Source organism: Lipomyces doorenjongii (assembly GCF_038497915.1).
Source record: "Lipomyces doorenjongii strain NRRL Y-27504 unplaced genomic scaffold V1508scaffold_90, whole genome shotgun sequence".
Classification (NCBI taxonomy): domain Eukaryota; kingdom Fungi; phylum Ascomycota; class Lipomycetes; order Lipomycetales; family Lipomycetaceae; genus Lipomyces; species Lipomyces doorenjongii.
The window spans coordinates 40,696-53,335 of NW_027118157.1; the positions used below are offsets into that span (position 1 = coordinate 40,696).

Sequence of the window (12,640 nt, forward strand, 5' to 3'; positions counted from 1 at the left end):
GGAGCCCTTACCCTTGTGGCCATTGAACCTCTCTTACCCGGCCGCAAGCGCCCGGTAGTGTCGGTCGGTTGTCACTCCGCGAGAATGGGTTATGGTTATTGGTATTTCGTCGTGACCGCAGACGCGTGTCACCGTCAGCATCGACGTTCTCGGGAGTGATTGGCTGCAATATAATAGATACATACTTAACAACGGGGACAGACCAGACGGTCAAGGAAGACAACATTGCAGCCAATGCAAGCTGCCTTTTGCTGCAGGACTGGTGGCTCAGTATTGCATTAGGACGCAAGACGTCTGGGAAGACCGGAATAGTAGACTACAGACCGAAAGGCTGCCTGGCGCAATCCTGGCGCCATAATCGCGCTGCGTGTGCGCGAGTGGCTGTCGGTGATCAAACACCGCCGACACACTCGACCCTCTTTGCCCACAACCATCAACCCCAGGACGACCCTTGATAGATCATTGCCCTTCACCGACAGCCGCAGAATTGACACACTACCAGGAAGTCTCAATTGCTAGTCGCCCAATAGCTTGTTGCAGCTATAACTAAGGCTGAGTGGCAATATGCGCTTATAAGTGTACTATTTTTGTCGAATCCGTTGCTCCCGTGCCCGTCGTCTGCGCACAACTCCTTGCGCTTCCTCAGCGAGCATATCTATCTTCACACTACGCTAACACGAGTTACGCTCGGCGATAGTCAGTTGCACCGGTCTCCGGTGATATACCGCTTGGTGTGGTGGTGGTCGTACAACAGCATAATATCAAGTAATGTCCTGGAACGAGTCTGACGTCAGCTCACCGGCCCGGAAACCTCCTGTTGACGATGATCCGGAGTTCGGACACGGGGAAAAGTTGACATTCACCAGTTTTTATGATGATGATGAGGACAGAAAAGTTGACGACGCAACACTGCATACTATAACACCGAATTCTTCCACCTACTTGAGCGATGACGAAGATATTGCCGGCAATGTCTGGGCGTCCTCCGACGCGTCCAAGCCACCAACGCTATCAACAACGGACACCTATACTTCGTCAATTAGTAGTTTTGCACCTGCAACACCTGCTGCGACAAACTATGTTGCAGAATGTCTGCGTCGATCATCTTCATCATTGACGTACACGCCTCCGTCACCGACCACGCCTACCCAAATGGCAGCACTTGACAAGACTCAAAAATTAGAAGTCCTAGACAGCGAGGACGTTGCGTTAAAATTTGAAAAGGCTAATAAAGACGGGGTCTTATCAGAATCAAAGGTAGTAGGCGCCGATGATATTTCTCCTGTTGCAGTGTCCACTGGCAGGCATCGGAGGTCAGACACGAAGGCCAGTACGATCACTGAAATGGGTGAACTTGAGCGTCACTTCTTCCCTAATTTGGCATCGCCCGAGCAGCTTGTGGCCAGCCTGGTGCAGGCGTCCGAATGGTCGCATCAGCAGATGGTCTCTCCCGTTCTCAAGCAACTAGAGACGCAGCACAGTGAGTCGCATGAATCCAATTTGAATAAGGCGAGTGTGACTACGGACGCCAATGGTGAGAACGTGTTTGAAAAACAAGCAGCGGACGAATCCGTAGAGAATAGCACAAATGAAGATGGGTGGCAAGAAATGCCCGTATATGCGAGCCATGATATCTACGACGACGATGGTAACATCATTGCTCATGAAGAAGTCCCGAGTGAGGACGAGGAAGAGGAAAATAAACGGAGAGGTGGAGCTGGCAAGGGCTACACGCGGGTCACGCTTGATGAAGAAGATGCCGAATATGCGGGGTACATTGACGAGAGTACAAAATATTTATTTCATGACGATGATCCCACAGATATTCAGGCGCGAAATCCTCTGAATCAAATGCATGCGACTAAGGAATTGTTAACAGATAGTCAACGAATCGCCTATGTTGGGTTATGCAAACTCGCGATGGTTGACATGGCTACGGATCTCGCGAGGAAGAAAGGTTCGCAAAAGATTGCGAGATATATGAGCATTGCATACGGATCAATGGCCATGTGGTCCCAGAAGATGATCATGAGATTGTATGCTCATATGGATATTACACCTGAAGGTGCAATCACTTGTCTATATTTGGTATAATTGGAAGCTGATATAGTGATTAGAGCAACTTATGATTGAACAGTTGTCATCGCACGGAGTTGAGACAATGGATTTGACGCCGACACTTATGCAGAATGCTAGGGTGAGGAATCCAATGGCACATAATGATTTCAACAGCAGTCACACGAGTCATGTATTGCCTGCTTCGTCTTCCAATGCCTCTTCTCAACGCGCTTCTCCGTTACCGGAGTATTCCCCTGACACAAAACCAATTGAAGGCGTCCGAAGTCCTGCGGCCATTAAAGATCAGAAGACGTTGGATATCGACGTACGCTGGACAGTTCTGTGTGACCTGTTCCTAGTTTTGGTAGCTGACTCTGTCTACGATGCTCGTTCCAGAACGCTTTTAGAACGTGTCGGTGCGGCATTGGACGTCATATGGCTTGACATCGCAAAATTTGAGAAACGAGTCACTGATGCTCTGGACATTGAGGAAGGAAGCTACCAGATATGGAAGGAAGATGATATTATTGAGGCGCGCAGAAAGAGAGTCCTGAAAAAGAAGTATGTGTACATGGGTCTTGCGACGCTTGGGGGTGGCCTGGTGATCGGATTATCCGCTGGTATTCTGGCGCCAGTGATTGGTGCTGGATTGGCTGCCGGTTTCACTACCATTGGTATTGCTGGAACATCTGGTTTCCTTGCTGGAGCAGGTGGTACTGCAATTGTTACAACCACTGGCGCTGTGATCGGTGCCAAAATAGGAAGTCAAGGTATGGCAAGGCGAATGGGTCATGTCAAGACATTTGAATTCCGACCATTGCACAATAACGAACGTGTCAACCTCATCGTGACAGTTTCTGGCTGGCTTTCAGGCAAAGAGGATGATGTCCGATTACCCTTTTCTACAGTAGATCCGATCATGGGAGATATCTTTTCCTTGTATTGGGAGCCAGACATGCTGACATCTATGGGACAAACTATCAATCTACTGGCTACGGAGGTCATCACGCAGTCGATCCAGCAAGTTCTGGGAAGTACAGTTCTTGTGGCGCTCATGGCGTCGTTACAATTGCCCATGATGCTATCCAAGTTGTCCTATCTTCTCGATAATCCATGGAGCGTTTCGCTCGACCGTGCATGGGCGGCTGGTCTTGTATGCTTCCTAGATTAGCTGAATTTTCGTGATATGACTGACTGGGTTATAGATCCTTGCTGATACGCTGATCCAGCGAAATCTCGGAGTGCGCCCAGTAACACTCGTCGGCTTCTCTCTTGGCGCACGCGTTATTACATCCTGTCTCATCGAACTTTCCAAGCGGAATGCGTTTGGGTTGGTTCAAAATGTATATATCTTCGGTTCCCCTGTTGTAGTCAAACGTGACCAGTTTGTCAAGGCATCAACTATTGTCAGCGGCCGCTTCGTGAACGGATATTCACGCAGAGATTGGATTCTGGGATACTTGTTCCGAGCGACGAGCGGTGGGTTAGGTCGTATTGCGGGTCTCGCGCCAATTGAGGGCATTGATGGCATAGAAAACTATGATTGCACAGAGTTTGTTGATGGCCATATGGGCTACCGAGAGGCCATGCCCCGTCTTCTCAGTGCCTGCGGGTGGGAAGTCCTCAGTGAAGAGTTCACTGAAATTGAAGATCCCGATCCAGATCAGCAACGGGAACTTCAGCGCGAACTTATCGCTGAGTTTGAAGAGGCGAAAAGGCGTATGGATCGCGAAAATGGACGGGCGAAGAAGCAAGGACTGTTCTCGAAGTGGATGAAACCGAAGAGGAAAGAATGGTGGGAGATGGTTGAGGAGGATGCACATGCTGAACAAGGCAGGGAAGGATCGTCTTCTGGCTATGGTAATGGCGGATCATCGTCACGCGACCATTCAGATTCACGAGTATCAGATGACGGGTATACACCACCTCCGAGTATTCAAGAAAACAAGAACAGTTATTATCGTGCGGGCCAGACGCAGTATGAATACCAATTCAAGACCGGTGCGGACGGAAGCGAGGCATTATTTGATGTTGATGCTATCAGACGCGAGATTGAGAAGGCCAAGCGGGAGCGAAGACACATCTGATCGTATCTATCGGTATCAGTGTCATGTTAATAAATTTGTAGTTCATCGTTTTGTTACATATTATTACATACTTTTCCCATGTTTGTTGCATTCTTGTTACATGTTCTACTTTAGTTTTGCTATTTTGTTTTTGTAGGTGTTCGGGAAAATTTTTTTGTCGGTCGGTGTCATTCAAATCTAGTATTGATAGTTTGAAATTCGTGCCGTTTGTAAATTTAAGGCCCTCAGATCTAGTGGTTAGGTAAGGAGTGAGTGAACGCCATAAGATTGTTAAGTAATATGTACAATTTAAATTTCATTATCAAAAACTCGGTTCCATAGATAGTTTCCTAAAATAGCTTCAGCATTTGTTAGTAATCTCCTCCACCAGACACATCGCATCATCATCGGTATTCGATAGCATTGCTCAATTGCCGCGCCTCAAAACCAGCGACTATTACTCGTGATTCTCTAGTTATTCTTCTCAGAGACCCGTTTCTGATCAACTTACACCTCCCCATTAATGGGGTCGGGTAGTAATCACCCGGCACTTCCTATATACTTGTAATAAAAGGGCACAGTTCATCATGAAAAATTGCAACGAAAATCAGAGCAGATGGACGGCTTGTTAAAGGCAACGTAGAGATGATGCGCGCGCCAAGAATAATGAAAAAAGACATACATTTAAGAGGTCATCTAATAGTATGCGGAGGTCAATATCTAGATGCAAGCTGTAGCCCGAAACCAGAACAGGAGGATTCTGCTGTTGAAAATTTTCGGGTGTGTAGGAACTGGCCCCCCCGAAAGCTTTTGCGAGAAGTCTGTGTGTCGCCCCTAACACGAGCCGCACCAGGATGGCTCACTAGCCGGGTAAGTTGGGACATATCCTCCATCCTAAAAATTTCAGACGCCTTGAGAATCAATATATGAACATCATCGCTTACGGGGATCTATATATTAATTGGTTTGATGGCATAAGGTAAGGTTTAGTGCCAAATTATCACCGAAGGTTCAAGCTTGAGAGTGACAGTATGTTGCTAACTATATCTAGAGGGATCTGAAATATTGAAGTCTGTAAAACAAAACGCGATATGATTTCCGGTACGACGTGGGTTCCCCGCGGGTTCGCTGCTGAATTCCCTACACAATATGAACTAGATGACGGTGAATTGGACCGGATATCTAAACTTGCACAGCTGCGTCTAGACGACGCGTTAGAAGACCTTGAAGATGCTCATGAAGACGACGCGGGTGAGGTCGAAGGGGACTTTGAAGACAGAGATGGAGTTGAAGATAAATTCGTGATTGATGTGACTGCCGATGAAAAGATGAAGGAAGAAGTTGAACCAAAATCGTATGTTTATTGTCATCAATCAGAGTGCGGGTGGAAACTTACAAAGTGTTCAGACAAGCTGTTGATATAGACGATGATTTGAAGGAGTACGATCTTGAAAACTACGACGCCGAAACAGCAACGGAAGAGGGTTCTCTCAGCATGTTTTCCAACATAAAGTCACTTGCATACTATAGGTCAACTGATGAAGATCCCTACATAGTGTTACCGAAGAGTAAAGACGGTCAACCAATCGACGACATTGACGAAGAAGAGAGAGAAGAGCTCCAGATTCTCGACACCGACAGTTTACTATTAGTGACTAAGACTGAGGACAATCTGTCACATATGGAAGTCTATGTCTACGAGGAGTCTGAGGCGAACTTATACGTACACCACGACATTCTGCTACCTTCGTTCCCTCTATGTGTTGAGTGGCTCGATGTTAGAGTCGGACGGACACGAACGGCAGACAATCAGCAGGGAAATTTTGCGGCCATTGGTACATTTGAGCCAATTATTGAAATTTGGAATCTAGATGTCATTGACGAGATGTATCCTGACGCTATCCTCGGTAACACCAGTCCCCACAGTGAAGTTATGCCGGATGACGAGCCAATCGTCAAGGCAAAGAAGGGGAAAAAAAAGAAGGCGAAGAAGATCCACTCAAAGCAAAAAGCGAACGACAAGTTCCACGTTGATGCTGTTCTCGCATTGTCAAGTAACCGTTTGCATCGAAATTTGCTTGCGTCAGGATCAGCGGATAAGACCATAAAGTTATGGGATTTGTCTACTTTGAATTGTGCTCGAAGCTACTCATTCCATGACGACAAGGTGTGCTCTTTGGCTTGGCATCCTGAGGAGGGTACTGTTCTTCTAACTGGATCGTACGATCGAACGGTTGTGGCAAGCGATATGCGATTGCCGGATACTCAATATAGAAGGTGGGGCGTTGACACAGACGTTGAGTCCGCGAAGTGGGATTCTCACGACACGAATTACTTTTATGTTTCTACAGAGGGAGGTCGCGTCTATTACTTTGACGCACGAAATGCTTCGTCGTCGCCTGCGAAAGCAAAGCCAGTATGGACCTTGCAGGCGCATGACTCTGAAGTCTCAACGTTCGATGTGAACAAGCATGTCAAGGGCTTGATCGCGACTGGCTCGACTGACCAGCAGGTCAAGTTGTGGAATATCTCACCTACTGGGCCATCAATGATTACCAGCAGAGATATGGGCGTGGGTAAGGTCTTCTCAGTGTCATGGTTGCCTGATAAAGACTCAGCAAGGACATTGGCGGTCGGTGGAAGTAACGGTGTTGTCCAGGTGTGGGATACAAAGACAAATGGGGCAGTGAGAATGGCTGCCGATGACGAGGACATCGAGGATGAAGATGATGAGGAGGAGGCATGATAGAGGAATCTTTGCGAAAGTATGCACACGGCTGGATAAAATTTTACTGCTGTGTTAAAAGCTTTGTTCGGAAAATGGCGCCACTTATTACTTCCCACGACAAATTCGTTGATACTGGTGTGAATATAATACACAAAAGACATGATACTCTCGAACGGGCCAAAATCCCTCCACATCCGGCACAAGGTGTCGGCATGCCACATCTTTAAAACAGAAAGTTACGTAATCTTCCCACGACAGTCGCAGTCATAGCACTATGCATCACCTACAATTACGTGCTCTCTGTGAGGTCCCATGTTCCCTCTGGCGGCTCCTCCTCCAACTTCTCCCAGGCCTTCCATTTCAGTAGGTGCTCAGCAAGTCGGTATTCCTCGCCCGCCTGGATTAACAGTTCCTCAATAAGACCACCACCAATCTTCTGCTCAATTTCCTCGACATCGGTAATCTCCTTAACGACTTGACTACGGAACTTGCAGATACCCTCAACTGATTTCCGATACACGCTGTCTTCTGGAAATCCTTTCAGGAGACGCTCAGTCTCGGTGTATAAACGAAGTAAACGCGGGCGTGGATTTGGAAACTCATAAATGCCTGTCAAACCGGTCTTGGCTAAACGTGCACTTGTTAGTTAGTCCGTCCTCAACCCAGGAACATGGCGCTCCGGATACAAATCGTAAAGTCCATACGCCATTTTGGTCACATATAACTTACCACTCTCAGGGCCAGCTCTATAAGGAATGTTCATTCTCTCAAAGTCACGGAGTGCAATCGCTGGCCGCATGCGCAAAATTCTTGTAAACTTCATCTTTCTGGGTTCTATATATCCAGCCTAAGGAATCGATACTGCTTGCGAACTGGACGGATTTTGCGAGCTCTATCAACACAATACACAATGGTCTCGGTCAAGTAAAAATACCGATGTCTGCCGTTTGGCACGTTACAGATCTTCGCAGAAGAGTGAAATCTAGTCGATTGGTGCTAAATTCCACTATAGACTCCGCTTTGGAAGGTTTCCGCGCTCATGTGAATTAAATGCTTTGTGGTTGGTCCAAATTTGGCGGAGCACTATTAACAAGGTGCACAAGGAACCAAGACGGATGCTCCCCTATAAGCGCGAAAGTGTCTGTATGGTGTAAGTGTAACTACCGCTGTCGCACTACCCAAAGGTATCAGTTGGGAGATCTACTAAACTTTACATTGCGCTCTATCCTCATCGCAGTAGTGGCTATAATTTGTTAGCTGTTATACTTTAGTTTGGCCACATTCAGCATCCCTGCGCTGATCTCGTATCTAGTAATCTTGGCATTGTCTAATGAATAGCATATCTTTGCGACTGAGTTTTACGTCGTGAAGCAAGGTTCTTAGCGAGTGGCGAGCATTTCGTGATCTTCTCACAGCTTCGCTAGAGCATAGAACATACTTCACACCATGGTGGCAGATCTGAAATTATTGAGTGGATCTAACGGATCGGAACCCCACGGAAATATTGCGGATGATTTTGAAAAATTGGAGATTTTATCCCTAGTCTCCAAAATTACGACTGAGTTGGAAAATCACACGGGTACGTTATTCTGCAGAACTTTTGTTTTGAAGATTCTCAGGAAGCGTTCATAAGGTTTTGTGGTGAGGACAAAGGATGATTGCTAAGTTATATAGGCATAAGAGACAAGTCATTGGCCGAAAAGATTCTTTTGGTTCATGAGAAATCGCACGGCTTAGATGATTTCAAGCAAAATCTGAAAGCCGCGAATCTCGATTTTACCGCAGCACTGGTTGAGTCAGTTGACCGGTTCATTCGACTCATTCACCCGAAATATAAGAAAGCCGCAGCTGAGCCATATTCTGAGAAGAATAAAGTGGAAAGGAAGGCGGAGTTTAAATCTGCGGTTCTTCAAGGGAATAGCAACAGCCGGCAACGACGGCGCATAGAAGACTCTGAATCTCCTGAGCCTGAATGGACACGAAAACGTGAGGCACGACATCGATCACCTAGTCCCGCACGACATAGGAGCCGGAGAACAGGTGAAGAGCGATCAAGTCGCTATGATGATGATCGACGGAGGCGGGTGGTTGAAGACGAACGCAGTGGTAGACGACATGAAGAGCGACGCAGTCGACGAGACGATCGAGATCGACGGCATGATGACAGAAGGAGGCATAGAGAACGGGATACGGATTGGGATGACCAACTCAGCAGTGGACGAGAACGAGAAAGCCGACAGCTGGAACGGGAGGAAATGAGAGAAGCGCTTGACGATTCACCTCAGCTGTACAAGATCTATAACGGGCGTGTGAACAGCATCAAGGATTTCGGTGTTTTTGTTACACTAGATGGCATTCGCAGTCGAACGGATGGGTTAGTTCATGTTTCTGCCATTCAGAACGGTGCACGAGTTAATCATCCCGAAGACTTACTTCATCGGAATCAGCAAGTCATGGTCAAAGTAATCAGTATTCAAGGGTCACGAATTGGATTGTCAATGAAGGATGTGGACCAGGCTACCGGCGAAGACCTCACACCCAACCTGCGATTGCATACTGCGGCAGATTTTGGCTATAATCCAGTCCTCGGTAGTGATCCGATGCCGACTATTAAACCCAAGCAGAAGAGACGATTAACTTCGCCTGAGAGATGGGAAATTAAGCAACTTATTGCGTCCGGTGTTGTTAATGCTGGCGATTATCCTGACCTTGACGAGGACTTGAATGCTATGCAGGAAGAAGTTGATCTTGAGCCGGAAGAAGACGTCGATATTGAAGTCCGTGAAGAGGAACCGCCGTTCCTTGCTGGTCAGACTAAGCAGAGTTTGGAGTTGAGTCCCATTCGAGTCGTCAAAGCGCCTGATGGGTCACTTTATCGAGCTGCAATGACAGGTACGACATTAGCAAAAGATCGACGGGAACAGCGTCAGCAAACAGCACGTGAAGAAGCCGAGAAACAGGTTCAGACGGCAAACTTGGAAGAGTCATGGGAAGATCCATTGGCAGAAGCGGGTGCGCGAGTACTCGCTGACGAGGTTAAGACGTCAGTTATTAAGAGGTCGGCACCGGAAATGCCTGAATGGAAGAAGAAAGCTCTGTATAATAATACCTCCTTCGGTAAGATTACGAGTCTCAGTATTAGAGAGCAGCGGGAGTCATTACCTGTTTTCAAGCTACGAGATGAGTTGGTACAGGCGGTGAGAGATAATCAACTTTTGATTGTCGTCGGTGATACAGGATCCGGAAAGACGACACAAATCACGCAGTACTTGATGGAGGAGGGATTTGCTGACAATGGAAAGATTGGTTGTACTCAGCCGCGTCGGGTTGCGGCTACGTCGGTTGCGAAACGAGTGGCTGAGGAGGTGGGATGCCAAGTAGGCGAGGAAGTCGGATATACTATACGTTTCGAAGATTACACCGGGCCCAGGACGAAGATCAAGTATCTGACTGATGGTATGCTTCAGCGAGAGGTTCTCTTGGATCCAGATCTTAAGCAGTATTCGGCTATCATGCTTGATGAAGCTCACGAGCGGACAATTGCTACGGACGTGTTGTTTGCTCTTCTGAAAAGTCTGTATTCCATGCTTTTGTAGATTTAGAGTCTTTACTAACGTGGTATTAGAAACGCTGAAGAGACGGCCTGATCTTAGATTGATCGTCACGTCGGCGACACTGGATGCGGAAAAGTTTTCGGCGTATTTTAACAACTGTCCAATTCTTTTCATCCCAGGAAGAACCTATCCGGTCGAAATTATGTTTACGAAGGAGCCGGAATCAGACTATCTGGATGCGGCCCTGATCACGGTAATGCAGATCCATCTTGCTGAGCCGCCAGGCGACATCCTGGTCTTTTTGACTGGACAGGAGGAGATTGACACTTCGTGCGAGATTCTATACGAACGGATGAAGGCGCTAGGTCCGTCGGTGCCAGAGTTGATTATTCTTCCTGTGTACTCGGCGCTTCCCAGCGAAGTGCAGAGCCGCATTTTCGAGCCCGCTCCTGAAGGTAGTCGCAAAGTTGTTATCGCGACTAACATAGCTGAAACATCCATTACAATCGATGGTATTTACTACGTGGTGGATCCGGGATTCGTCAAGATTAACGCGTTTGACCCGAAGCTTGGAATGGACTCCCTGGTCGTCTTACCAATTTCACAGGCGCAGGCTCGACAACGTGCAGGTCGGGCTGGCCGTACCGGTCCTGGAAAATGCTATCGCTTGTACACGGAGGCTGCTTATCAGACAGAAATGCAGCCGAACACGGTTCCTGAGATTCAGCGGCAGAATCTGTCCCACACAATTTTGATGCTGAAAGCTATGGGTATCAATGATCTCTTGCATTTCGATTTCATGGATCCGCCTCCAACAAATACAATGTTATCAGCATTGGAGGAGCTGTATGCGCTATCGGCTTTGGACGACGAAGGACTACTCACCCGTCTCGGTCGCAAGATGGCCGATTTTCCAATGGAGCCCGGACTGGCAAAGGTTTTACTCGCCTCTGTCGATTACGGTGCGTCCGACGAGATTTTGAGTATCGTGGCCATGCTGTCCGTGCAGACCGTGTTTTACCGACCAAAGGAAAAGCAGCAACAAGCAGACCAGAAGAAGGCCAAGTTCCATGATTCGACAGGCGATCATCTCACGTTGCTTACAGTATACCAAGCATGGAAGCAGAACGACTACTCCGCTTCTTGGTGTTTTGAAAATTTCATTCAGGCAAGGAGCATGAAGCGTGCACAAGAAGTCCGGCAGCAATTGGTGTCTATTATGCAACGGTACAAGCATAAGATTATGTCTTGCGGGGCTGACACTGATCGCGTGCGTCGCGCGCTCTGCTCGGGTTTTTTCCGCAATGCTGGCCGTCGCGATCCGCAGGAAGGCTATCGTACTCTTATTGAGGGTACACCGGTGTACATGCATCCATCATCTGCACTTTTCGGAAAGAATGCGGAGTATGTGATTTACCACACTTTGATCTTAACCTCGAAGGAGTACATGCATTGTGCGACTCAGATTGAACCGAAATGGCTAGTTGAAGCCGCCCCCACATTCTTCAAGGTTGCAGACTCGACAAAGTTGTCGAAACGGAAGAAGAACGAGCGAATTCAGCCTTTGTACAATAAATACGCGCAAGATCCTAATGAATGGCGTATTTCTGCGCAGAAACGCACAGGAAAACAGTCTGGCGGTACTTTTGGTTAGAGCCAGGATTTGGGAGCGCGGCCTGTTGATAGCTAGTATGCTATAGTATTTTGTGTATTAGATATTAGCCATGGACATAATGTATATAGAATATATGCCCAGTTTTACGTGGTGTTTATTTGGGCTACAACATGATGTTCGCCATTGTTCAATTGGGATTCTCTGATTTCGCCGTTCTTGACTGCCCTCATACGAGAATGGCTGCAACATTACGCAAGTTGCGTCTAATTACAAGAAGTATAATGATGCGTATAGATTTAGGCAAACTACGGTTGTATGATGCGCCTCGACAATTGGGCAATGTAAGGTTTTCATCTTAAGGAACAGGTGGCTTCGCATTCGTGGCTATAATGAACAAATAAGCCAGCTACTCCGTCGTGCCACAGCGTCTGTCCAAAATGATCTCAGCTCTTATCTTGCGCCATTTTGAGGCTGTGTTGCAACAGCCACGAGTGGCGAGTTTTCGCGGACTTTGTGCGAACCTCAACTAGGGCTCGGGACCGGTTGCAAAATTCGGTCGCGGGCGTGAAACCGAACCAGCTACGTCCTCTGACCCGGACTGGACCGGAATTTACTGCAA

The 12,640-nt window shown here is 47.5% G+C and overlaps 4 protein-coding genes across 4 annotated transcripts; 3 read left to right on the forward strand and 1 right to left on the reverse strand.

Moving 5' to 3' along the window:
• Nucleotides 1-464: 464 nt before the first annotated feature.
• Nucleotides 465-4,457, forward strand: V1508DRAFT_294133 (uncharacterized protein). Its single transcript, XM_066936569.1, has 3 exons — nt 465-2,065; nt 2,118-3,211; nt 3,264-4,457. Exons 1-3 carry the CDS (start codon nt 769-771, stop codon nt 4,143-4,145), a joined length of 3,273 nt encoding a protein of 1,090 aa, XP_066792993.1. The 5' UTR covers nt 465-768; the 3' UTR covers nt 4,146-4,457.
• Nucleotides 4,458-5,048: 591 nt separating this feature from the next.
• On the forward strand, nt 5,049-7,135 carry V1508DRAFT_392478 (WD40-repeat-containing domain protein). Its single transcript, XM_066937958.1, has 3 exons — nt 5,049-5,103; nt 5,176-5,478; nt 5,532-7,135. The coding sequence occupies exons 2-3, from the start codon at nt 5,216-5,218 to the stop codon at nt 6,868-6,870; spliced, it is 1,602 nt and encodes a 533-aa protein (XP_066792994.1). The 5' UTR covers nt 5,049-5,103; nt 5,176-5,215; the 3' UTR covers nt 6,871-7,135.
• V1508DRAFT_392482 (ETC complex I subunit conserved region-domain-containing protein) lies at nt 6,901-7,561 on the reverse strand (the record flags this gene model as incomplete). The annotated part of the gene is made up of 2 exons (XM_066937959.1): nt 6,901-7,490; nt 7,515-7,561. 2 exons carry the CDS (start codon nt 7,559-7,561, stop codon nt 7,142-7,144), a joined length of 396 nt encoding a protein of 131 aa, XP_066792995.1. The 3' UTR covers nt 6,901-7,141.
• A 426-nt stretch (nt 7,562-7,987) lies between these two features.
• On the forward strand, nt 7,988-12,424 carry V1508DRAFT_442129 (P-loop containing nucleoside triphosphate hydrolase protein). The gene is made up of 3 exons (XM_066942315.1): nt 7,988-8,431; nt 8,527-10,425; nt 10,478-12,424. The coding sequence occupies exons 1-3, from the start codon at nt 8,299-8,301 to the stop codon at nt 12,058-12,060; spliced, it is 3,615 nt and encodes a 1,204-aa protein (XP_066792996.1). The 5' UTR covers nt 7,988-8,298; the 3' UTR covers nt 12,061-12,424.
• Nucleotides 12,425-12,640: the final 216 nt, after the last annotated feature.

Coding starts and splice junctions, on each gene's coding strand:
- V1508DRAFT_294133 (XM_066936569.1), top strand. CDS start 769: ATGTCCTGGAACGAGTCTGACGTCAGCTCACCGGCCCGGAAACCTCCT. Junction 2,066..2,117: donor TATGGATATTACACCTGAAG/GTGCAATCACTT, acceptor TATAGTGATTAG/AGCAACTTATGATTGAACAG. Junction 3,212..3,263: donor GTGCATGGGCGGCTGGTCTT/GTATGCTTCCTA, acceptor ACTGGGTTATAG/ATCCTTGCTGATACGCTGAT.
- V1508DRAFT_392478 (XM_066937958.1), top strand. CDS start 5,216: ATGATTTCCGGTACGACGTGGGTTCCCCGCGGGTTCGCTGCTGAATTC. Junction 5,479..5,531: donor GAAGAAGTTGAACCAAAATC/GTATGTTTATTG, acceptor CAAAGTGTTCAG/ACAAGCTGTTGATATAGACG.
- V1508DRAFT_442129 (XM_066942315.1), top strand. CDS start 8,299: ATGGTGGCAGATCTGAAATTATTGAGTGGATCTAACGGATCGGAACCC. Junction 8,432..8,526: donor TGAGTTGGAAAATCACACGG/GTACGTTATTCT, acceptor TAAGTTATATAG/GCATAAGAGACAAGTCATTG. Junction 10,426..10,477: donor GTTGTTTGCTCTTCTGAAAA/GTCTGTATTCCA, acceptor ACGTGGTATTAG/AAACGCTGAAGAGACGGCCT.